Source organism: Natrix helvetica (assembly GCF_964273705.1).
Source record: "Natrix helvetica genome assembly, chromosome: 2".
NCBI lineage: Eukaryota > Metazoa > Chordata > Lepidosauria > Squamata > Natricidae > Natrix > Natrix helvetica.
The window spans coordinates 39587310-39615140 of NC_138552.1; the positions used below are offsets into that span (position 1 = coordinate 39587310).

Sequence of the window (27831 nt, forward strand, 5' to 3'; positions counted from 1 at the left end):
TTTAAATGTTATTTTTGTTGTTTAAATTGACAATTTACGCACATTACTATTAAAGTATGAGTAAATGTCAGTATATTTATATTAATTTGTGCATTGACCTTTAACCATGAAACCTCAACATGAACTTCTCATAAAACCATACAGCATACTTTAACCTGCAACTTACTAGCTTGGAGAATGTTGGGATTGAAGAATGCTACATCAATGCCTACTGAATATTCTAAATATCAACCACCTTGTTACCTTATCTTTTTTTTGCTTTTCATCCTGATATATGGTCCAGTGTTGTCCATCATTGCCATAGGCGACTTTATAGGAACCCACAAACTGAACATGACCAAAATCTTTAGCTCCTTGAGTAATGATGCCAGTGACTTTTGTAGGGACAAGAAGATCAATCTATAAATCAAAGCAAAATAAAACATAGGTTAGAATAACTTGCGTTTACAGACTAAAAAAAACCTTAAAATGTATTGTTTTCTTTATCAGACTATGAAAGATCTGACTGATAGAAGTAAAAGAAACGTGTTAATGTTTTCGGCTAATGGAATGAACATATTTTCTTTCACCAATCAATTTTACCCCAACGTATTACTTTAAATACTGAAAAGGAAATACTTACAAAAATCCCAATTATGCAAGATGGATAAAATTTTAATATAAAACAATTTTTACTTGTTCCGTTACCTCTATTTCCTGGATACAAAATGGGGAAAAAAATTCCCCAAGTTGCATTTTTTATCCTTTTCCTTCAATAGTTTTTTTGCATTTTTGTCATCCTGTTTTCTACATACACATTTTTACGATTTTTATGAAATTCATTTTTACAAAAAGAATTAGTATTTTAAACATTAACATTATTGCAAAATTTTGGCTAGTGATCTAAGGATCCCAAGAATCTTTGTGTCTTCACATTCTTATCCAGCCTACTGCTTTGGTTAGTAACTTGGTAGTTCCTACTGTTACCACATATATTAAACCTGGTATTTTAAAATATGGGACTCTTGTACCATTTGCTGTTTTTCTAGTGAATAAAATGGAAAGAGTGAAATAATTTCTATAGCAGTATTTCCTGACTATGCAATCAGAAGTTTCAGTGTTTCTTGGGGTGGGGCTGAAGTCGCGACGATACAATGTGCGGTCTCAATGCTCTGAGATTGCAATCGACACTTTTGCCACGGGGGGGGGGGGGTCCAAACGGATCTAAACTGTCCCATAGAGACAGTGAACAGGAAGACTATGTCTTGCTTAACTCGGGGACATCGCAAAATCCCCCCAAAGAAGCAAGAGAAATTTATTCAAGCCAATGACAAAAAATCCAGCCAAGGCTGATGAAGTTGCGGCGCCCCCAAAATGGAGGGAATGGAAAGTGAAAGTGTTTCCAGCTGGTGAGGAATCTTCATTGTTTTAAAAGAGAGACTACTTATAAACATTTAAAAATTGATTTAAATTGAAGAATAGAAGATTCAAGCGGCAAAATTAATCTTGCAACAGTTCTGGATAGTAATTATCCCATTTTCTTATATGCTATCTTCATGGATGAAACCTTTACAAGCTTTTTAAAATGGACAGATTTAGTCTTCTGTTTCTATCTTTTTTTCTGTGACTTTCGGTGATTTATAAACCAAAGCTTTCGTCTTTCATCGCTGTGAGTATTACTATTTTTTAATTCATTCAAATACTGGACCTCTTTTTTTAATTTGAAATACAAAACAGATATAAAAAAGGAAATATTTCAAGTGCTACGTGCCGGGAGGTTTTGTTGATTGAAGCTTTGTGTATTCAAGCGGAACTTTTCCCTTTCTTCGCGGTTTGTTTTGACGGCTCATTACAGAGTGATAGGGGTAAGCCAAATGTCCCATTGAAGCATGTATTCAACAAGGGAAGAGGGGGAAAAATGGCTTTTGTAAATCCATGTTTCAACTTAAAAAAACCTTCCAAGCGAGAGTGCTCTTTGTTTAAGATGGCGGAGTATTAGGAAAATATATGAGATATCTTACAAACAAGGAGTTGCTAGGACCAGTCCATACAAAGCTGATTAAAAAGAAGCTTAGAAGATTGATACCACAAATGGCAGAGGACATAAGATTGTTTTGTTATTGGAAAGATACAGGTTGGTAGATGGAAGAGTATAATTTAAAACCACTAGCTAAACCTAGTGAAACTCTTGCAATAATAGGTATAGTTAAATAAAAAATTGATAATGATAATACTGTATACAATGTGTAGTGTTATGATAAGTAATAATTGGATATTAATACTGAATGATACCTGAGATTATATACAAAGGTTAATAATAATAATAACAATAAAAAAGAGAACTAAATTAGACACAGTTAAGTTTTGATTATTAGGGGGGGAAATGGTTACATAGAATATAGCCAAATAAAGAAAGGATAATAATAATAATCTATACATATGTATGGATATAATAAAAGGAAAGTGGATGTAAATGGTAAACAGCGAACTGGAAAGGAGGATTAGAAAACTCTGTTATTAAATATTATGGATATTTAGCTAGAATATGATATAAGGCTTTAGTGTTAATGGAGGATTTTATAAATAAGTAAATGAAATGCCAGTATGTGGTTATGTATTAAATTTTGCTATATTTCATGACGAAGGACGTTTAAACAATTATAGTCAAATAAAAGTGGAGGTATGATGATGGTAATATGTATAAACATTTGAGTTAAGACACTAGAGTTAATATGAATTATACTTGATGACGGTAGAAGAGATGCACAAAACCCATTTGTAACCAACTGATACCCTTTCTACAGGATGTAAAGAAGGAGGATTTTTATGTTTGTTTTAAAAATTAAAAATAAATAAAAACGTTTTTGGCAAAAAAAAGAAGTTTCAGTGTTTCTTTTGGAGGTAGATCAATGTCACAAGATATAAAAAACAAAATTTAATTTTAAAAAAGGAAAATAAAAAATGTAATAACACTTTTAATTTTAGATATCAGAATGTCAACAGTCCCTTTTGAAGAAGGAAGGTATGGAACTATTCAAAATCAAAGGAAAGCACGAATTTTATTGAGAAATTTTAATAACAGTGTTCTAAGCAGAACAAAATATGGCACAAACCTGCTATAAATAAAGAGAACACGCTGTAAATAGATTGCAATAACATTTTCATTTATTATTTAAAATCATAATTACTAAAGAAAATTATTTATTTATGCATAACCTGAAATATTCATTCAGTTACTAAGCTTATGTGAAGAACTAAAAGATGAGAGAACAAACCCCAATCACTTCAAGAAAAAACCAAGCTCAGAAAGCACCAAGGACCCCACAGAAGACTTGCTCACCACAGAGAAATAAATACTGTATATCTACAGAATAATAGAGTTGGAAGGAAGCTTGGAAGTGTTCTAGTCTAACCCCTTGGTCAAGCAGGAGACCCTATATCATTCTGGACAAATGGTTGCCCAATCTCTTCTTAAAAGTCTCCAGTGATGGAGCATCCACAACTTCTAAAGACAAGCCATTCCACTGATTAATTACACACACTCACTGATAGGAAACTTTTCCTTAATTCTAGGTTACATACGCAGTTGCCACAATGATTCATTGTATGCTTCAGCCTCCTAGTCAACTTCAACTGTTGCTTCTCTGCACTCCTTCTAGAGTTTCAATATATTTTTTCTATTGTGATGACAAGAACTGGATACAGTATTGCAAGTATGATCTCACAAATGCAGTATAAAACGGCACTATCACTTTACGTGATCTTGATGCTATCTATTTGTTGATACAGCCTAGGATTGCATTGGCTTTTTTTGACAGCAATAGAAAACTGGTGGTTCATAATTAAGTAATTGTCCAGTAGGACTCTTAGATCTCTCTCGGTTTTTAATGTAAATTCATTTCTAAACTCCCCACTTAATTCTTCAGAATTACCATGTGGAGTTTCTATTCCTCTTTATTTTACTTGGACTTTTTAAAAATAGAAATTACAAATTACAAATTTTATTTCAAGTTTCTGTTATCCTCCCTTTTCTCAGCCTATCATTTCTACCTTCATTTTAAAAAGACAAAAAAGGCTGTCTCCCAAATAGAGAAAGGAATTAAGACATTGCCTCCATCCATGTGACAGAGAACTGTGTCTCGTAAAATTTGTACCGGGAAAGGGTGCAGTTTGAAAGCAGATTGACATTCTTAACAGATTTGTTTGCCAAGAGATTATTAAGCAAAACTGCAGGATGTTTTCCCATTATTGAGTACAAATCTAGCAATTCTGGTCATTACCAATTCTATCAGGACATCAGAAAAAAAATTAATGTGTTTCTTAGTATTCCCCACAGTTTTAATGAGAAGCGGATTCAATTTAAATAACTGTACTTCATACATATGCAATTCACAATAATTAGTGCTGTTTATAACCCATTAAAATGATAGGAAAACAATCTGGTTTTATCTCCTCATGTCTGAGTCCTTTGTAAATAAAATATTCTCATTCAAACTGCAGTATAATTATTTTCAATTTTCAAATTAATTGTTGCTTGTTTTGGAATTAAATAGAATTATTTTATGTAGTATAGGTGCCCACTTTCTAATTTTTATAAATAAGCAAGTAAATATATGTGTGTTTGCCTACTTAATTTTACAGTTCACTTCATTGTAAATGTCTCTACACCGTGTTTGCTGAGAAATAATATTCTTGGTTATAAACAATGCCTGCTTCAGGGTGTGAAGCTCTCTTATCAAACTACAAAGTCTTTCTATAGACAGCTATTTAAAGTTCCAACTGCCAAAACATCTTAGAGAGATATTTACACAAGCGAGATTTGAACAGCTTGACACAATGGTCAGATATGGGAAAGTCCATTCTTACCCTATAACGGACATCTCTGCATTTGTGGAGCGGCAGAGATAGAAGATCTGACTCACATTCCATTTGATTGTTGCCTGTATAAGAGGGTGAGAGACAGGTACCTGGGTCTATATACTAAATAATTTATCCATTGGGTTCACCCCATATCAAAACAACTTAACCTGATGTGCAGCCAGAATTAGAAAACAACACTTAACACAGCAGAGAACTTGAGCAAAATGGTTCTGTTGAGATCGGCATATGTGGACTGATTGGGGTAGAATGTAGGGGTGTCACTGAAATATAATTTTATCATATTTTATTTATCCATATATTAAATTATTATATTTTATTCTAATTTCATCTTAGATTGTATTTTATTCCAATTTCATTTTAAGTTGTATTTATCGGATTTTAGTAATAATTTGTCTTTGGAACTCTGCACTTTGATATGGCTCATAGGCTAATCAAAAAATGAAACTAACTACCGAGTCTTTCTGAAAAGCTAAATGTATCGGCCTTCCTGATTACCAGCAGTATTGAAGCTAAATCAAACTCAATTAGAGGACTATGCTAAAAAAAAAAAGAGAGGAGTAGTGATGGAGGAGGTATAAAAACCTCCTCAGAGATTAGATTGAAGGGTTCTTAGTGGATAAATAGAACTTGCTGGGCAAAGGTGGTTCCATACAAATCCAGGTTCTGAGCTATGTTTACCTTTAAAGAAGACAATCCCCACCTTTAATTACACCTAGAAGCAATTGACAACCAGTGCAACTTCCTCAATTGTGGTAGTGTCCAAAAGAAATCCAAATTTATATAGTGCAGCAAATATGTATTGTCTGTGTATTTTTGTCAAATGGTGTTTAAACATCTGAGAAAATTACAAATTTAACTTTATATTTATTCAAATCTTTTAGATTTACAACTAATTGGATATTATCTGCTGCTTGCCTAGTTTTTATTAGTCCTGCTGGATCATTCTTGATAACAAATGATATCATTTGTTGTAATCTATTGCTGATACTGTTAAAATTGTTAATAAATAATATTGGGTGTGATCTTTACTTGCTTTTAATATAACTGTAATAGAGGTCTCAAATGCTGGTGATAAAATTCCCTTATCAAATATCTCTTTTTACAGGCGGCAGTTTTGTCACAAAAAGGTCTATATTTTATACAACTCAATAGGGAGCCCATCTAAACCTGATATTTTACCACTTGCTGTTTTTAAAATTATTTGTTTAATCTCTTCCTCAGATAGTGAAGCAAATAAAAGTTATTTTTGTATTTTATCTAAAAGTGGTAGATTAGTTTTATTTAAAAAGGGTTCTATATCTTCATTTGATACACTCTCTGGTTTACTAAACACCTCTGAATAAAATTTTAAAAGTTGACAGTTTATATCCATGGCGTTTTATACCTTTTATCTACCTCACCTTTAATAATTGGAATCATTTTCCTATCATTCTTTCATTTAAAATTATTAGCCAAGATCTTACCAGGACTTTTGCCATTTTCTCAGTATCTCTGTTGTTACGTATGTTAGCTTGAAATCTGTCTGCTGAGATTTTACAGTAGTATTTTTCTGTGTTTTTCTATTGTACGAAGTTATCACCCAGCCCTCTCCCAGAAAAATGAAATATACTAGGAAATATTGAAAAGGCAGAATATTTCTCTGGATGTGAAAAGGGAGAAACATTTTAAAGACAGAATAGTTCCCTGTAGCTTCCTGCCCATCCCCACTTTGTCAATGGGCCATTAAGAAGGCCAAGCTAGTCCACTTTACATAATAAAGAGTTCTCCCCTTCAGCTCCAGAGGGATGGGATTAAGGCATGATAATATTGGCCCTTTACCCAACTCGCTACATGGCATCTGAGAACTCAACCAAACCTGGATTCAAAATGCAGCCTAGAGAGTTGCCCCTGCATGGCCCCATGGGAGTCTGACAACCAATCAGAATACAAGCTCAAGATCAAAGGCAAGAGAGGGCATAAAACCAGGGACTCAGCTTCTCTTCCTTCCTTCTCTTCTCTTGTCCACCAACATTTTCTGTTCAGGACTCAAGCCACGTGGTCCTGTCCACCATTAAAACCATCTTTCCAAGCAGCCTCCATGTCTCCAGTTTCTTTTCCCCACTTGGAGCCGAATCCAGAAGGACATTTCTTCCAACACTATACAAACCTATATATGGGGCATTTAACCATCTGTGCCCATAAATGTTTCTGTTTATCTTTCAAGTTATTTTCTCTTTTATTTTTAGTCTTAAACTTATATGATAAGCATTCATTTCATTGAACATATGCTTTATATCATTGCTATTCTCTGCTTGCATTTGTTACACCACTTTTTCATTCAATAGGGAGACATTAAACTACAATTTTCTAAAGATCTTAACCTGTTTCTGAAACACATAATTTGAAGTAATAATTAAACTATGATCAGATATAGAACAAAGATCAATATTACACTGCTGAATTTGATGATACAACATCAATGATATTAACAAATAATCAAGCTTATTCAATTCTAGCGCACACTTGAATAAAATATATATTCCTTTTTATAACGTATGAGTCAGAGTCCTAAGCATACTTTGCTCTAATTTAACATATATATCTTCCTTTGCTTAAGACAGACAGAAATCCCAAAAGAACAAAGGAAGAGGAGGAAACGAGAAAGCAAAAAGCAGAGCTCTCAAAAGAGAGACACACAATCTTCTACTTCCTTCAAGAGTTCTGCTACATCTGGCACGTGACACTCATCTCATTAACCTTGAAAAGGTATGACCTTTAGCAGAGAAAATTTACCCAACCTGCTTTAGATAACACATGGGATTTGTTCTTTTAAAAAGCTAAAGCAGCTGCTATTAGAATGTAGAAAGCTTTTCAATTTTTAAAACCCCTTAAATATTAATTAAGAGCTCCTTGTTCTGAATTCAAACAAGAAGCACTTTGAATGTCATAGTTTCATTAATGTCACTTATGTTGCTATTAAAACTATTAGCTAAAAGTTTTCCTTATGCCATTAGGTTGAAAAACATTGCTACATTAGAGCAATACCTTTATGAGGCAAATAGGTTCATTAGGCCAACTCAGAAATCTAAAAAAAAGGAGGGAAGGAATGATGAAAGGAGGGAAGAAATGATGGAAACTTTTAAGAGCTCTAGAACAAAAAAATGGGGGGGAGGGAAGTCATAAAATCTAGTTTACGGCAGAATTAAGGCAATCTAGCTATCCCAGGTAGGTTCATTAACTGGAAATTGCATTATATGTTGCTCTCCTGGTAGAAAACTGGAAAATTAAAATAAAATATACAGGTGAAGGAGGTAGTGAAACACTTCTCAGGGGAGAGGCTTTGGAAGTAGGTGAAGATTACTGGTGAATATATAACAGTGGGCTGCATACATTCTTGGCCAGATCCAGCAGAGTTTAGAGATCCTTTTATCTTAAATTATTTAGAAAGAATCTTATTTAAGTAAAAAGTCATTGGAATAAGAGTTTAACTTCAATGAATTTTGATTAAAAAAAAACAAAATAAACTCCATATAAAGTCTCTTGGAGAGAAAATTGTGTGTTTGTGTGTGTGTGTGTGTGTAACAAAAAGTGCTGGAATGAAAACTAGTAAATTACAGCACTTGTATATTTCATTATAAATCTATTGCAATTCTATTCATAACTGCATAGGCTATGATTCATTTTGAAGTATAGTATTGTTTATCTGGACTATATTCAATATTTAATGAAGTGCTGTCTCTAAGCTAGTTGTGTCCTCTTTGATAGCCAATCTGATAGCAGAGTTCATCCCTCAGGATCTAGGGAGCCATATATTATACAGTAGCATTGCTGCCTTGTTTAAGAATTAAAATATCATCCATTTATATTAAGTCTTTGCCATTGCACATACAGCACATTACAACCACCAAATAACTAGTTCTTAGGAAAACATCTCCTTACTTACAGTATATCTTTTTCTCTAGATTTCAGGTAAGACTAAGAATATATCGATTAAACATTAAAAAGAACCACTGTGAAACTCAGAGCTCTTTATCAGAGGCAGAAACAATCTATCACGAGGTGGATAAGGGTAACAGATGTTAGGGTAAGACAGCAGTAACATCTCTGTAGGTATTCCTTTCCTTCTCCACTTTTGATTACTTACACTGGCATGAGTTAAATTAGATCAGTGTTTCTCAGCCTTGGTAACTTTAAAATCTGTGCACTTCTACTCCTGCATGGTGGCTGGGGAATTACTTGAAGTTCATGTATCTTAAGGCTGCCAAAGTTGAAGAACACTAGATTATTTTGGCAGTCACTTTCAAATTTAGGATATTAAGCATGAATTTCTGTGTTTGCCAAGATTCTTGGAAGATTTGGAACTGAGTATGATTTGAAATTGCCACATGAACAAATAACAACACATTTAGGGACATGTTGGCTTTACCAAGAAGTAATTAACTCAATTCATGAGTCCCACACAATCAGTAAATGCTATTACCACATCACTCCAGAGAAGCCCCATAAAACGACACACTTTATAAGCAGCAATGGTTGTTTTTCTCCAATAGAAGAAATTGGAATTCATGATCATTTTCTCATTCTCTATTCTTCCTGTGAGAAAACTGCAGTGGACTGACTATCTGCTAGTAACTGTACGTAGAAAACTACTGAGACTGTGGCTTATCTATTATTCTTGAGATTTCAAAAAATAAAAATGTTCAACAGAGGCAGTTGTTAGCCTTTTTCTATTTCTTTGCATTCTTTGAAACAGGTTTTCTGTAGGATTACCATAAGCAGGGATGCTGTTGGCATCTATGGTGTTCTTGTGCGCAAAAAAAGTATTTTAAAAATAGATTCTACATGTGAGAATATGTACTAGCACACCAGTAAAAAACCTCTTAATATATTCCAGCTATGCACATGCATGTTTGTGTGCTATTAAAACCTTTTTTAAAAAAAACCTGCTAATGCTGCCCTTCCTCATGCACCTTGTGTGATGCATAATATGCACAGTGGGTTGTCCTTAACATGGAAATACATAACCAGATTGTACATGGTGAAACTGATAACAAGAACATTATGTCTAAATCATAACTGAACTAGATTATTTTGATTTATTTTACCATGTTTTGGTAACAACCAATTTCTGCTAACATCAATTTTCAAAAAGTTGTCTCTATAGACAGTTTTGCCTTTTAAGTTTTAACCACTTTAATATAGATGCTGTTTCCAAATATATATATATATATATATATATATATATATATATATATATATATATATATATATATATATATATATATATATATATATATATATGTGTGTTGTATTTGTACTGGTAAATAAATAAAGGGAGACTTTAGGCATACCAGGGGTTGTAACACACACATATATATATATATATATATATATATATATATATATATATATATATATATATATATATATATATATATATATATATTGTTTGTATGAGTTGCATTGTAGGGGAGATGGGCAGCATATAAATGTAATGCATGTGATCTTTAAAAACTTCTATTTATTATATGTAAACCAGATAAATTTTATTTATCATATGTAAACCAGATGGTTGTATAACAATTTCATTTGTGCTAGTGATTCACACATAAGGTAAAGTTCCCCTCGCACATATGTGCTAGTCATTCCTGACTCTAGGGAACTGTGTTCATCTCCATTTCAAAGCTGAAGAGCCAGCGCTGTTCGAAGACGTCTCCATGGTCATGTGGCCAGCATGACTAAATGCCGAAAGTGCACGGAACGCTGTTACTTCCCATCAAAGTGGTCCCTATTTTTCTACTTACATTTTTTAACGTGTTTTCGAACTGCTAGGTTGGCAAAAGCTGGGACAAGTAAAATGGGAGCTAACTCCGTTATGTGGCGCTAGGGATTTGAACCGCCAAACTGCTGACCTTTCTGATTGATAAGCGCAGTGTCTTAGCTACTGAGCCACCCTGATTCATACATGTAATTTACTTAAATCCCACACAAAAACTTCAGGAAATAATGGCAATGGGTATAGAATAATTATAACTAATATATTTATGGCATATCCCTTCATTCATTGAAAAGACAATGTAAGCTAGGGGCTGCCGCTAAGTCATGTTGAAACACAGTGTCTTCTAATCTTTGTTTAAAAAGCTTTATGGTGAAATTCAGTATATTTTAATTTTTATTGAAAAATATGAAAAAAGTATCCAAAACAGTGCAATAATTGGAGCTTCCATAGGTCATATCTGCATGTTAGGTTATGCTACACTTTACGTTGGATTTTTTTCTTAAAACCTGTGAAGGAAGCTGCTTTTCCCTTTTATATTCTGATTCGAAATAAATTTAACCCTGGAAGCTATTTGATTCTGAACTATTGCGTGGCATGATTGTAGGTATGTTTACTCAGTTCGAAGTATCCTATTTGCTTCTGAGAAAAGTAGATTGATACAAGTAAACCTAAAGCTATAACAGAAATATAGTTGGATGAGACTGAAGTATCATGAAAATCATTAGAACTTTTGAATAAACAACGACAGTTTTAAGCATTATTGAATCAAATGGTACTCAATCAGTATGAAATGGGATGTGCATTGGATTGTAATACTGGCACTAAAAAGAACAGCTGAGATCATGTTATCTGGAAATTCTTGTCCCATCACATATAATTTGTTGCTGTCCCATCACATATAATTTGGCCTTGAGTAATATTTATGTCTCTGTCTAAACCTAGAGCATTTCAATTATTTATTATGCAAGCATAAGTTACCAATAAGAAAAAAGGCTAGAAAATTGTCGTATGAATTGATGCAGCAATTGATATATGTTGCATTGAAATCGGTGGATCTTATTTCATCCTAATGTGTTTTAGGATCAGAATGCCAGACTATAAATTCTAAATGGACCTTATGCTGCCGACACATAGAAGATTGCTTGCTTTGTATAGTGATAAATAGTGATTAGCAGCAAATGACTCATATACATGAAGGCAAATATAGTCCATACTTTATAGAGAAGAAACACCAATAGCCTTTAACAAGTAATAAAGGTGCCAAACTCCAGCCAAAAACAGTGAAGAGATAGTCTTCACTGCAAGACTGTCTTTGACTCTGCTATTACAGCTAAGGTGGCACAGTGGTTAGAATGCAGTACTGACTGCTAGCTGCACTTCAGAAGTTCAAATCTCACCGGCTCAAGGTTGACTCAGCCTTCCATCCTTCCGAGGTGGGTTAAATGAGGACCCAGATTGTTGGGGGCAATATGCTGATTCTGTAAAGCACTTAGAGAGGGCTGTAAAGCACAATGAAGCAGTATGTAAGTCTAAGTGCTAGTGCTGCTATTACATCTGTATAGATCTATAGGGTGTATGGGATTGGGCAACCCACTCTGTCCAGCAGAAAGGTTTGTTACAGACCCGTCAGTCAAGGAATTTTGTCTGGCTGAGTTTACTGAGTCTTTTCTGGTATTGCCACTGCCTGCTGGCACATTCTGCTGCCAGAAGTCTCCACCTTCTTGGTCTTGCAATCTTCTTGGTCTTGCAGAAGGGGCTTAGAACCTGGTTGTGCTGGCTGGCTTGGAGACTCAATGGGAGTGCTTTATTCTAGAAATGGGTAAAGAGAAGACCCCATCTCTATGCAGTCTGTCCTCTTGGTTTTTATTTAATACTTATCATTTATTATTATTTTTATGTTTAACTCCCCCCCCCCCCGAGTCACTTCACTAGTAAAACATATGGCAAATAAATAAATAAATAAATAAATAAATAAATAAATAAATAAATAAATAAATAAGCTGCAAGTCCAAATGGAAGGTCTTTATCAATGTTATAAAATCATGAACTGGCTACAAAAAGAGCAATGGTGAGAAAAAAAACAAGGCATGCACTTAATTCAATGACATCACAAACTGTAAGTTGTTCTAGACACGTGTATCACAAACAAGAAACATTTCATTCAATGTATTTAGTGACTACTGAATTAATAAGCATCACCAGAAGCATCACAGACACATGGTTCCGTTTATATGATCGTACATAATGCCTTAACAAAGGCAGTGATCCTACATTAGCCCTTTTCAAGAAGTAAAACAGATTGTTATTAGTTAGTTCAGTCAGATGCAATGTGGAAAGTTCTGGACTGGAACACACAAAGAGATAGATGAGAAGGATGAGAATGTTAACTGAGTAGAAATAGGATTGCTAGGATATCCAAGCTGTATTACACTCAAGCAATAACACATGGGGCTATTGGGACAGTCATGAGCACATGTTGGCATTTTTGACTGTCATCTTGACTTTTTTTGACACTCACACTCCTGTGAGTGTGATGGCCTGACTGTTTTGTTTTGATTAACAGAGTACATGGTACATGCCTTGAAAGTGTGCTTTTATCAAAGTTCCATTAGGACAAAGCATCTCTGTGAAACTCTGTATATCATTATTATTTTTTCCAAATGTCATCAATATAATGCATCCAGCTTTATATTCTGAAACATATTTTATTACACCAACATATCTTAAAAACGATTCATTGTTTTGTTTAACTACTGAATGGACACCTCTTCCATCTAAAAAGTTGTTATTATTATAAAAACTTGTCCAATGCAATATTTTGTTTGAATTGAGCATAATTTTAGAACTACGGTATATAAATGTCATGAGATGTCAAAATGATCTGCTATTGATGTTCATATACTGAACATTCCTATTCTTCATTCCAGTTTCAACCTATGCTCTTTAGTATCACGTGCAGCATATTCTAACATCTTTTTAAACATAGCTATGAAAGGCTTAATATTTTTGTCACCTTGTTAAATCTCCAGTGCTGCAGGGATTTTAAAGCACTTATGACTGCTGATCTGTACTTAGACACCAAAAATATTTTAAGCAAGTATTTTGCACTCCAGTTTTTGTTTTGTTTTTTTGTTGAAAATGAACCCACATTTGGATTCAAGGCAAACTCGACCTAAATGTAAGAAGTCATTTCATTTATTTCAAATGTTCTATAGCTGAGACATAGAGAATATGATCAATGCGCACAACGTATTAAATTCAGTAAGTACATCTCTGGCTGGTTTACAATCTTGAGTTGTAGAAGAAATATAATACAGAGCAGAATTTTAGCCCGTATTCTAGACTGACAATCAACCAATAGCTTGTACAAGCAACACTACTGGTTTGGCTTGCTCTTGAACTGCTAATATAATACTCCTTGGGCATGGAATAGCATTGACTTAATATTTGTCTCACTAGAAATAACCTTTACTCATATCAGAAGAGTTGAAAATGCTGCCAACATAACAGTTTCTTTAATATTTCACTGGCACTTTTTAATTTTTATTGTCTTTGACTTTTTATTGGAGTTTTATTCACTTCACTGCTTTCTATTTCTTACATCTCTTCTCTTTGTTTTTGAACTTCAGAAGCAGAGCTGCATAATATGGCACAACAGCAGGAATGCTTGATCAGTTATTCAAACAGCTCCCCCCCCCCAAATCAATTCAGCTGCTTGAGTACTCAAGTGATATACTTGAAAAAAATGAAGGGATTCTTTGGAACGTTCAACATGAATACATAAGCAATGTATACTGCTGCCCCAGTGTGCATGTCAACCCCGCTTTTACAAGGAAAAACATTATTCTTTTGGAAAAAGAAGATAGAGGTGATTGATGATAGAAAATAGAAGACAGGAAGGCCGTAGCAAAAGAAAATGTGCACCTTTTCTTGGAGATTGTTTAGCTACAAATATTCAAGACCTACAAATTTCATAGGAATCAGAGAAAATGCAAATAAGTCTGTACCCATTTCTACAATATGTATTTCAAAGGCAAATCGATCACAGATTACTGCAGGCTCCTAGACTGGAATAGGATATATAGGCAAGTATATAATAAGACTCAAAAGAAAAGAAGCAAACTAAAACAGCTTACGCCAATTTGCATGTTCTTCAGGTATGTGAATATTTAGCTTCCAGAATTATGCAGCTAGTGTAGAGATTGCTGAGAATGTTGCAAATTGAAGTGTACACAACAGCCATTCATTGTTATTGCTGGGAAAGACTGCAGTAAAGAGGTAGTCAGAATTGATCTCTTGCCCAAGCAATGGTTCAGGTTTGTCTGGAAAAATCAATGGCTTATATTGAGATAATTATTTATTTTATTTATTTTTAATTATCAAATTTAGAGGTGGCCCATCTCACTCATGGGTAACACTCAGTGATGTACAATATTATCTCATTCTACTGAAGTCTTGAAGAGATAACGTGCATGATCCATCTGTTTTTTTTTTTTTTACAACTGCAATAAAATGTTCTCTTCTGTTGTAAAGCCTCACTGAATATATGTACACACACATATGGGCTGCTGCTTTACTCTATTAGTGAAATCTTGTTGATATATTGAAGATGAAAAAAAAAGTGACATTGTTCTATTTTTTAAAAAACCAACAAAGGCAACAATTACTTTTGTTCTGCATATGTCAGTAGTTTTCGCTATATCTCCATTCATGTTATTTACATCATACGAATGGTTTCAAGTGCTTATTTTTTATTTATGATACTAACCATGCTGTTAAAAACATTTAAATTAGTTTAATAGGAATAGTTAATGTGGACTGTAAAATCTCACAAGCGCTTTACCAAATTCTGAGGCTATGTGGCACTAAATTTTAAGCGATAAAATAATTAATATACAAATAGCAGAAATGTAAGGCAACAATTTCTATCCTTTCTTTGTGCTGATTAACATAATACAGTATGCTGTTATACTAAAACAACATATTTTACCAGTGAGGTCTAGGCAATATTTTATTTGTCATGTTTTCTTTCTTTAATTTGTTGCACAATATGGAATACAGCACATAAAATACATATTAAATTACTCAGTGCAGACTCACTTCAAGAGTTTCATTTAAAAAAAAATCACACTGCTTTGATGGTCAAAGTGCAAAGCTTAGGCATCTGTCTGTAAAATTGGATTGCAGATTGAATTTGAATAATTAATTTTAATGTTTGGGATAATGCTCTGCAACATTAAACTTTAATTTGCTTATATATTTTGGTGCAGAAGAAAGAACATAGTTTTCAAAATACAAAGTTCATTTAAAGGAAAATAGTGAAGAAGATCCTTAGAAATTAGAAACGACATCTTCTCCACACAATACATCTATTGTTACTTGCCAGAGTGGAAGATTTTGATGAATTCACAGACTGCTGATGTTAACAGGTATTTTTTTTTGTCCAAATCTGTATTTAAGCATATTTGGTCTGTACTAATAAACATAAAATATTCAGGTTCGAGAAACATCAGATAAGAACTACAGAACTAGGATTAGTAATACATCTTCACGTTAATATTATTGTTGACTTTTGCTAGAAAACAGAAGCACTATACCTTATTATACTATACTTTCATGTTGGAAGCACCGAAGCGTGTCCATGGTGAAAGGATTAGCTGCTGACATTACCGTTGCTAGAGATTGCCCAGTTGCAGGCTCCATTCATGTCTCCGCTAATGATCCCACTACCTGTTTATCTAGTCACATTTTGCATGCTTTTGAGTGGCTAGGTCAGCAGGAGCTGGAGAGAATGATGGGAGCATCACACAGCAGTGCTCGGGCTTTTAATGTGGGCTTGCAAATTGTCAATCAAGTGTCATAACTACATGAGCCCTTGTACCCTATTAATTGTAAAGAAACTTTCTTGGGCGTTTGAGCTTAAAAGGTTGGTATTACAATTGTAGGAACAAATGGACATACATGGAGTTGCTGGTACAACATCAAGAAGGTTGCAGGATAGAATGATAAATAATTGTTTATTTAGACCTTTAATTTTATAGTCTCCAATGGGTCAGTCTGTCTTATTCCTAGTCAATTTGCATTTGAAAGTGATTGACAAGCTTTATACAAATAGGACATAAGATTTTATTTATATGTCAGTAAATCTATAAATGAGGACAAACACTGATGAATTCATGACTTGTATTAGATCTTACAGAATAAAAAAGTGTTTTTTGTGTGCTCTAGTATACATTTTTGTTCTCAATATAACTTAATAATATTTATAAGTTATTTATAGTTGGTTAAGAATGGGAAGAACTTGGTTCACATTTCACCAGCTGTGAAATCTAATAGATGAATTTAATATTTTATTGTGTAGCTAAATATTGGAGGCAGAAGAAAACTATATTCCACTTTTTTCTTGGAGAAATATCAGAATATATAGGACACAAAGATAAATAAAAAATAAAAATGGTGTTGGTTTTTCCCATGAAATTGTATGAAAGTTTTATCTGACATCACAACTATTGGTAAATGGTTTGGGCTTTTTGAGTGGTCAAGAATATTTCTGTCAGAAAGTTTCAATGTATTTTAGGATATGCATATTTCATTACATTTTATACTTTGCTATGGAATGTAGTTTATAGTTTGCATATTACTGGATTTGATAAAGATTGAACTATTTGACTATTAATACAACCAACCATGGGAATTTAAGGTCATCAGAATATAATTTTGAATAAAGAATTGTAAAAAGAAAAGAAATACTTGGAGATTATTCAACAGCACAGCAATTCTGAAGTTACATTAGACTAAGTGGTTTTATTATTCTTTACCAGGTTTTAAGTGCTATACTCTTGAAGTATGAAAAGTGTATTAAAAAGTGAGGTGGGGATTCTTAGTGTTATGTTATGACAGCTGACTGTAAGACAAGTCATAGTAAAAATGAAAAGTGGCTATTTTAAAGCTGCTCAGGGATTTTTTTTTTCTTTAAACAAAAGGGACCATCAGGAAGAATCAGAGAATAAGCAGAAAATAGGCTAGCAAAAATGATTTAAACACTCTCTGTCTCTTTGGATAAGTGCACAAACAACACACACACAATGTACTTATTTACGAGACAATCTGTTTTTTCTAAACAGCGTAAAAAATTAGCTGACATGAATTATATAAACTGTTTGAATACTATAGGTAGGAAGTCAAACCAAGAACAGGATTGCATGTTTTTGATGAAGGCCACACATCGTTAATATGCTAATGTTGAGAAACACCACTCCAAAGGACAGAAAGAGATTATGGAAGACCATTTGGAAATAGAGAAAATGTGTAGCTGTCACCCATATGTTGCATTTCTTTTCTGGCTATGTAGTCAAATGAAGTGACCTGATCTCTTCTTTTGTCCTCTGCCACTGTTGCTGACTCACTTCTTCCCTTGCTTTAATTCTGGCTGATGCCAGCAATCATGATCAGCATTCTGCCTGATGAACTTGCAATGTAAATTAAACATATAATACTGGGCTTGGTATTGTTATATATCCTCCTGAAGGTGACACACATAAGTTACTGATGTGTGAAATGAATGGGATCAAAATCTATCTAGTAAAGCAAAGGATAACGATGGTAATCTATCTATGACAGGAAGCCAAAGAAGTACAGGATGCAGATCAATCTATGACATAACCGGCATACATTCCATATCTATTATGGTTTTGCACATGACACTTAACCTTCAAAAATAGTTTGCTACATGTTTGTTTGATTATTTATTTATTCCCACCTGTATTATTATTTTTTTATAAATAACTCATGGTGGCAAACACAAACAAGACTCCTTCCTCTTTCTTATTTTTCCCACAAATGCAACACTGTGAGATGAGTTGGACTGAGAGAGAGGAACTGGCCTAAACTCACCAGCTGGCTTTCATACCTAAGGCAGGACTAAAACTCCAGTTTTTCCGGTTTCTAGCCTGGTGCCTTAACCAATAGACCAAACTGACTGTTTCATATAAACTAACAGTAACTATTCCTTTGTGGGCCAGTTGTCCTTTGTACAAAGGCCTCAACTTTTGCTGAATAAATAGATGGTGTATTTTCCAAGGCAACAGTACAGAAATAGTATTCCATTGCCTTATTCTCACCTATTCTCATTGAATGCAGTCAATAGCTTTGTAGGATTTCCTAGCGGTGTCCAAATTTTAATTAGCTTCAATAATGTATTTTGTACTTATCAGCATTAGTGAAGCATAGCAATAGCACTTAGACTTATATACCATTTTACAGTGCTTTATAGCTCTTTCTAAGCAGTTTACAGAGTCAGCATACAACAATTTGGGCCCTCATTTTATCCACCTCAGAAGAATGGAAGGCTGAATCAACCTTGAGCCTGGTGAGATTCGAACGGCCAAATTGCAGGCAGCCAGCAGTCAGCAGAAGTAGCTTGCTGTATTGCACTCTAACCACTGCGCCAATGCACTTCTGAATTGCATGACATTTAGAAGTGCTATTAGAAACACAATTTCAGTATTTCAAAGAAGCAAAGAATGCTTTACATAGTTTGGTATCTGTTTTTGTCCTGGCTCTTGTACCCTCCCTCCCCCACCTTTCTTTTCTTATCTAAAATTATGAAACATAAAAATTACTAGTAGATATGACAATGTAATTTATTCTCACATATTAAAATTCAACCTATTTTGGGCCCACAAAACTGAATTATATCTTCCAGTAATATTTTATAATCCGTAAGCAGTCATAATTCTTTGAAAAGACAAGATATACAAGCATAAACTCTGTAGATTTCTGAAACAGTTCTTTTCAGACACTTAATAATTTCATGTTGAATGGGAGAGGAACCAATGGGTTCAGTTTTATCCTATTCACAAGTTTTCTACATACATCATGCTACAGAAACCAACAGGGCTATAACTCATCAAATCCACTCATATCATTTACAATGCAAGGATTACATTTCAAAAGAAATATGCTATTTACTGGTAAATAGAAGAACCAATCCAGCATTAAAAGAACTATTTTCATCCTAAATCTCATATTTTTATTGCTGAAAGCTAAAGCATGCTACAGTTAAATTAAAATATGTATTATAGCCAAAGTATATTTTATGTGATTTACCAGAAAATATAATTTTTGAATTTATTATCTCACTTGGATAATTTGTATGAAGACAACTATATATTTTGCAGCAGATAACAAACATGTATCTCACAATCTGGGATTATACCTTGTTTGTCAGTTGTTTTCATTGTAAGTATTATATATGGAATGCTGATGCAGTATCTTAGCTAGAAATTAATACAAACAAGCTGCTGTTCTTTAATATATGTAGCAGGGACGTGCGGTCAGGGGAGGCAGGGGAGTCAGAGCCTCACCTCTCATCATGAAATAATATATAATATATAATAATAAAATATAATATATATTTCCTCCCATCCCTTTTACACGGTTCCCGCTAAGCTCCGGTAAGGAGAAGAGCTTTTGGGGAGTGAAGAGGAAGAGGAGGGAGGAGGAGGAGGAGGTGCGCGCATGGGGCAGTGCCAGCTGGGCAACTGGCGGCGGCAGGAGGGTTCTCAGAAGCACCAATAACCTTCCTGCCTCCGCTGTACTTTGCACGCTCCTCGCGACTGCAATAGACGCCCAGAAGTGGCAGGGGCTGTTGGGCTGGAAGCCCAAACCCCATTAACCACAAAAGCCGCTTCTGGACATATATTGCAGTCGCGAGGAGCGCGCGAAGTCCAGCAGAGGCAGGAAGGTTCTCATCGTTCCCCAGTTGCTTTCATGGCTTCGTCATCAAGACGAAGTCTGGGAGCGCCGACAACATTTCTGCCTTCGCTGGACTTCCTCTTGATGATGTTGCTGCAGCTCCCAGGACAGAAGGAGGTAGCCAGAGTGGTGCCGAGGCAGTCCGGCGGGTGAGCGAACGAGGATCAGGCTGCCTGATCCTCCATCGCTCGCTCGCTCGCTCTTTCATCCGCTCGGACCGCCTCAGTGCCACTCTGGAGGTCCGGCTGTGCCCAGCCACTGCGGCGACATCATCAAGATGAAGTGGCTTGGAGACGAAGTGCTTTTCAGTGCTTTTCTGTGCGTCTGGCGTTTAGGTAGATAGCTGGATGTCCTAAATGCCAGATGCTCAGAAAAGCACTGAAAAGCAACTGCTGTTGGGGACTGTGGAACGCGAGCCGGCGGAGCGCACTCAGGAAGGCGGGGAATGGGATCATGTGTGCTGGAGGCTGAGGCAGCCTCAGCCTCCAGCACACGTGGTCCCATTCCCCGCCTTCCTGATGACGTCACCAGCCTCACCAGCCATAAACGTCACCGCACGTCACTGATATGTAGAATACATTTATGGTATGGCAATGCTTCATCTTCCCCCTGCCTGGTGTTACCATTTGTAGTGTAAATATACAGTGTTATATTGATCAACGTAGGAAACAAAATAGGATGCATGAAAAACATTTGAGAAGTGAATGGACATTATCCTATCAACTGATTAATCATTTATCAAGTATAGATTAGTAATACAGTCAGCCTATGTAGAACTGCAACTGCAACTGGAATTTCTATCAGTAAGTGAAGTGGTTATTAAGCAAAACATCATTTGACTGTGCTGTTTCGTGTTGGCAGTTCTGGCAGATCTGACTGTGGTTATTAGGGAACCTCATGCTTCTCCTGCCTCCAGCTGACTATTGTTCACTTTCCTGCCCTGCCCTGAGCTTTCCAATGTTGGTCAGTTGCATGTCCCACACTGTGGCAGCTCTGTTGGTACAGGACTCATTTTCAGCAACTTGGCCATCAGGCTCCTGGCAATTCTACTTCACTTCACCAGTCTCAGCCCATTGTCAGCTAAGAATCACACATGTGTAAGTGAGCACAGTGTGGCAAAAGAGACAACAAAAGCCAACAATAGTGATGGGTAGGCAGGAGCAGAATATAGAGGCCTCTTCATCTTGGCCATGAAATGCAGGGTGACCCAAAGGGCAGATATGGGCAATGGGGAAGATAGGCTGCAGCCAGAAGCAGTTCAAGCAGAGCAGGAGAACCTGAGCATGGGATACTGTGATGGCCATAAATGTGGACTGATTGCCGAACATTCAAGATTTGATTAGGTAACTTGGGGGTACTGCAATGACTACAATTTTGAAGATTGGTTGTAAGTCCATTTTTTCAATGCCTTTGTAAATTCAAACATTTGCTGAACACATGGACTACCTGTAATCAAGCATTACCATATAAATGATCAACTGTACAGGGAAATACAGAAAAAAATGTGCTAAATATCGTAATGTCACAGCAGACAGAATTCATGCTAACATGTTTCCAACATACTGGCAGAATGATGAAAGATATGGTAAGTTTTTGACTAATTGCTAAAGCAAAAGAATGATAGGGTAGATTTCATTTGTTAGAGATAAAGAAATGAAATATATAAATCTTTATTTTTAAATTTTCTATGAGGAGGAGGAGGAGGAAGAGGGGAGGAGAAGGAGAAAGAAGGGGGATGTTAGAGCAAAAGATTTTATTTCATTTTACACGCTACATTGTGAATGCATTATTTCATGCTTGACAGATTATGGGATCTATATAATTCATAATTATATGAGAACTATCTTGATTACATTTGGGTCAATATTAAAGGTTGGGGGAGGGAATGACATTGCCATAGGTCTATACTACAGGCCAACCAACCAACCAGAAGAAGTAGATGAACATTTTGCCAGTCAGCTAACTAAGGTATGTAGGAAGCACACCACAATAGTAATGGGGGATTTTAACTACCCTGACATCAACTGGGAAACAAACTCTGCACCAAGTGGAAGATCCAACAGGTTCCTAACAAACCTAGCAGACAACTTTGTTTCCCAAAAAGTAGAGAAGGAAACAAGGGGATCAGCCATATTGGACTTAATTCTCACTAACAGAGAGGAAATGATAGAAGGTGTTGAAGCCACAGGAACCCTGGGGGCAAGTGACCATGCAATATTGGAATTCAACATTATGCAAACACAAGTAGTAGAACAAAGTCAAACTAGAGTCTTGGACTTTAAGATAGCTAATTTCAATAAACTTAGAGAGAGCTTGGGAAGAATTCCATGGATGAGAATCCTCAGGAGGAAAACAACTCAAGACATTTTGAAAAATGAGATTACAAAAGCCCAATCTAGCACAATACCAATGAAGAAGAAAAATAACAGCTCTCAAAAGAAACCAGCATGGCTGCATAAAGAACTCTCTGACAAATTGAAAGACAAAAAAGATAAGTATAAAAAATGAAAAGAGGGGGACATAACTAAGGCAGAATATCAGCAAATAGCCCGAGCCATTGTAAAGATGAAGTGAGGAAAGCTAAGGCTCACAATGAACAAAGGCTTGCCACAAAAGTAAAAAATAACAAAAAAAGCTTCTTCCAACATGTTAAAAACAAGAAAAAAATTAAGGAAACAATTGGCCCATTGCTGGGAGAAAGTGGCAGGAAGGTGACAAGCAACAGGGAGAAATCAGAACTATTTAACTCATGCTTTGCATCTGTCTTTACACAAAGGGATAGAACAGTCCAACCTATCAAAACAGCACCACAAAAATCAGATTAGGAACACAAGTTGAAATAGGGAAGAAAATGGTAAGTGAGCACCTGTCTATCCTAGATGAGTTCAAATCACCAGGACCAGACAGATTACACCCCAGGGTTTTGAAGGAACTGGCAGACGAGATCTCAGAACCACTGAACTATATCTTTCAGAGATCCTGGAGCACCAGGGAACTGCTAGAGGACTGGAAAAGAGCTGATGTGGTTCCCAACTTCAAAAAAGAAAAAAAATAAATCCAGGAAACTATAGACCTATTAGCCTGACCTCAATACCAGGAAAGATTCTGGAAAAAATAATCAAGCAACGAATTTGCGAACACCTAGAAGTAAACAAAATAATAGCCAAAAGCCAACACAGGTTTGTCAAAAACAGATCATGCCAGACTAATCTTATTGCATTCTTTGACAATGTGACAAAATTAGTGGACCAGAGGAATGCCATCGATATAGTTTACTTGGACTTCAGTAAGGCATTTCATAAGGTAGACCATAAACTACTACTAGATAAAGTAGAAGAATGTGGGTTAGACAGCATCACCACCAGATGGATTCGTAACTGACTGATCAACCACACTCAACGTGTAGTCCTCAATGGAACTGCATCTACATGGAGGGAAGTATGCAGTGGCATACCCCAAGGCTCTGTTTTAGGCCCATTTGATTTGGATGAGGGAATAAATGGGGAACTCATCAAATTTGCAGATGACACCAAGCTGGCAGAAATAGCCAATACTCCAGAGGATAGGCTTAAGATACAGAAGGATCTTGACAAACTTGAACATTGGGCACTATCTAATAAAATAAAATGCAATGGTGAAAAGAGTAAGGTTCTACATTTAGGCAACAAAAAGGAAATGCACAGGTACAGTATAGATGGTACTTTGCTCAATAGTAGTAACTGTGAGAGGGATCTTGGAGTCCTAGTAGACAACCATTTAACTATGAGCCAGCAGTGTGCAGCAGCTGCTAAAAAAGCCAACACAGTTCTAGGTTAAACAGGGATAAAATCAAGATCACATGAAGTGTTAATACCCCTTTATAATGCCTTGGTAAGGCCACACTTGGACTACTGCCTTCAGTTTTGGTCGCCATGATGTAGAAAAGATGTGGAGACTCTAGAAAGAGTGCAGAGAAGAGCAACAAAGATGATTAGGGGTCTGGAGACTAAAACATATGAAGAACGGTTGCAGGAACTGGGTATGTCTAGTTTAATGAAAAGAAGGACTAGGGGAGACATGATAGCAGTGTTCCAATATCTCAGGGGTTGCCACAAGGCACCTGAGTGTAGAACAAGAAGCAATGGGTGGAAACTAATCAAGGAGACAAGCAATTTAGAACTGAGGAGAAATTTCCTGACAGTTAGAACAATTAATCAGTGGAACAGCTTGCCTCCAGAAGTTGTGAATGCCCCAACACTGGAAGTCTTTAAGAAGATGTTGGATAGCCATTCGTCTGAAATAGTATAAGGTTTCCTGCCTAGGCAGGGGGTTGGACTAGAAGACCTCCAAGGTCCCTTCCAACTCTGCTATTGTATGTATTGTATAATATTTCCTTGATTATTGACTTCTAAAAAGATCTTTGACATAGGTGTTTTTAAATTAAGATTAATTAAAGGGAGATTTGTCCCTGCTAATCTCTTCCCAACCCCTTGCCTTGATTTTATTGATAATGCAAGAAGAAAATGACAAATGTCTTCCATTTATAATTTCCTAGTTAGGCACAGAATTTGCCTTTATTTTGCCTTAATTTTGCCAGAAAGCAGACTAAGATAAAACAACACAAAACTGATGCTTATGATGATAGATAGTCTTAAAACATCCAGGATTTTATAATACAATTTTGTATATGTTGGTTAATCTCATAATAGCATAATGATACAAATGGACAACTATTATACACATCCCATCTTCACGAAAACAGTTCATCTACTTTCTTTTATCCTCCTTATGCAAATAGTGTAGTGGAAGCATAAATCTGATTTGCAAAATGTAGATATAATTCTAAATCTGTAATATGATGTGCCATATTAAATTCTTATAATAAAGCCTGAAAATGACTATTATTAAGTACAGTAAAATGCAAGTCACTTTTAGGATGCAATGTCATCCAATAATATAGTTTCTGATTTGGAACTCATCTCCTTTATCTCTTTCTATAATTCCTAATTCATGCTGTTTTTAATTCCAGATAACCATTTCTTTATTGTCATAGTAAAAGTAAATTTATTTCCCTACAAGTGCAGTTGTGCCAAAAAATCCCAGGTTATCACTTAAGATATTTTGAATTTTGTAACTGAAACAAAATTCAAGGCTATAAGCACAGCTGCTCCTTAAAAAAAAGACTGAGAAGACATCTATAACACTGTGTCTCTCTATTGCTAATTCTATATCATAGAGTAGAATAGAAATAATAGATGGTGATACAATAAAATTATATTTGGATATAAAACAAACCCATTATGGGTAATAATGGATGCAGGTAAAGGTACTTATGCAGTTGGCATATTTGGTTACACTATTGTAACATTTAAAGGTAAAGGGGCCCCTCATACATATGTGGTAGTCGTTCCTGACTCTAGGGGGTAGTGCTCATCTCCATTTCAACGCCAAAGAGCCAGCGCTGTCCAAAGATGTCTCCAGGATCATGTGGCCGAAGGCACATGGAACGCTGTTACCTTCCCATCAAAGGTGGTCCCTATTTTTCTACTTGCATTTTTACATGCTTTCAAACTGCTAGGTTGGCAGAAGCTGGGACAAGTAACGGGAGCTCACTCCATTACGCAGCACTTCGAACCACCGAACTGCCTACCTTTCTGATTGACAAGCTCAGCGTCTTAGCCATTGAGCCACCATGTTTATTCAGTTTATATAGTTGCCTACTCATATACATCTCTGAATAGCAGAAAATACTAGAAGAGTTGCAAATGTACATACAATACTTAAAATTGTTGCACCCTGATAATCAGATTATACTTTTAAAAAGAAATCTCTGAATAATAAAATAGTTTTGGCATAGATAAAAGGATAATGCACACAATAAAATAGAAACACAGAAATTGACGATAGAAAAAGGCCTAGTGGTCCATCAAGTCTGCCTGTTGAATTTATTAAAAATATAAGGCACATCACAGATTAGATGGCGGATGGATGGACAAAAGACGGACATAAATAGACAGCCAGACAAAACCAAGTACTAATGTTGTGGATTATGAATTTCTTAAATAGTATTTGTTGTTAAATTATAAACTGTTGCCCTTAGTAGTCTTACCAAGTTCCAATTTAGAAACTTTTGTCTAGCATTGGTTCTAACTGAAATAAACCAGTTCCTGATCATCCTAGGAGCAGTGCTCTGTGCATTACTTAGTTGGGTAATTAAACATTTGTAAGCAAACCATCAAACTCAGAGCGTATCAAGGACACCACAGAGCAGGAAATTGTACAGGGCAGTGTTTCTCAACCTTGGCAACTTTAAGACGTGTGGACCAGTTCCCAGAATTTCCCGGGGGCTTCTCAAATTCCTGACAAGGTTGAGAAACCCTCATGTAGGATTAATGTACAAGGCCAAATTGGACTCAATGGGACAGGAATTTCTTTAGAAATATTTGATTATTTTTTTAATGGGAGAACAGTTTCGTGTTCACTGCAAATATAGAAATGGAGCTTTTCCCTATCTAAACATTCCTTTTTAGGCGGGGAACAATACGATAGATATTTACTTTTGAGTAAACATGATACAATGAAAAAGTACATGGAAAGGCGTGCATAAAGAGACACACACAAGTACACAAATATCTAAATCACAACATGCAGATTGCAATGATTTATTTGATATTATTTGTCAACTAATATAGATCAGTGATGTGCAGGCAGGGGAGGCAGGGGAGGCAGAGCCTCACCGCTCTCATCATGAAAAAAAAATTACTCCGGGAAGCCGGGAAAGTTGCTGGGAGAGGCGCGCGGCTTGGTTTAGCCTCCCTGGATATCGCAGCAGCAGCCCCAAGTGCGCCAATCTCGCCATTTTTTGCATCGGGCGAGCTCGGGATCCTTGCAAGGGAAATGGGATCACGTGTGCAGGAGGCTCCTCAGCGCCAGCCTCAGATCAGTGCAGCCATGGTCCCCTTCATGTTGGCTCAGGAAGGAGGGGAATGGAACCAAGTGTCTGCCTGTCCCTTTCTGACATTTCTGAGAAAAGAAACTTCTCCGGTCGGGCTGTGCCCGTGCGATCGGAGCAACCACACAGTTTGATGACATCACCAGCCTCACCAGCCATAAACCTCACCACACATCATGATATAGATACCTTGTATTGAGATATTGTGAGAAAAGCTGACCTTTCAGTCAGCCATGCACAACTATATGGACCACCCAAAGTCTGTAAAGTCTGGCAGTGACTTAAAACAAAGAGCAATGAAAAAAAAACACAAGAAGCACAGCCAAGAAGTATAAAATAAATAAATTAGTCTATCTATCTGAAGAATCAAAACAAAAAAGAAGTGGAATAAAAGGATCTTCAGCTTTTGAGAAAGGAAAGGACGGAAACAGCCACTTGTTCTGGGGAAGGGGAGTGCAGCGTTTCAAAGAATAGAGGTAACCATAGAGAAAGAAAATGTGAACAGTATGTGCACATAGGAAGGTTA

The 27831-nt window shown here is 35.8% G+C and overlaps 1 protein-coding gene across 1 annotated transcript in view; it reads right to left on the minus strand.

Moving 5' to 3' along the window:
- Nucleotides 1-27831, minus strand: part of EDIL3 (EGF like repeats and discoidin domains 3) — a 259518-nt gene that overhangs the window by 25585 nt on the left and 206102 nt on the right. Inside the window, exon 9 of the mRNA XM_081943349.1 lies at nucleotides 244-399. Coding sequence (XP_081799475.1) covers nucleotides 244-399 — 156 coding nt within the window. The remainder of the gene's footprint in view (nucleotides 1-243; nucleotides 400-27831) is intronic.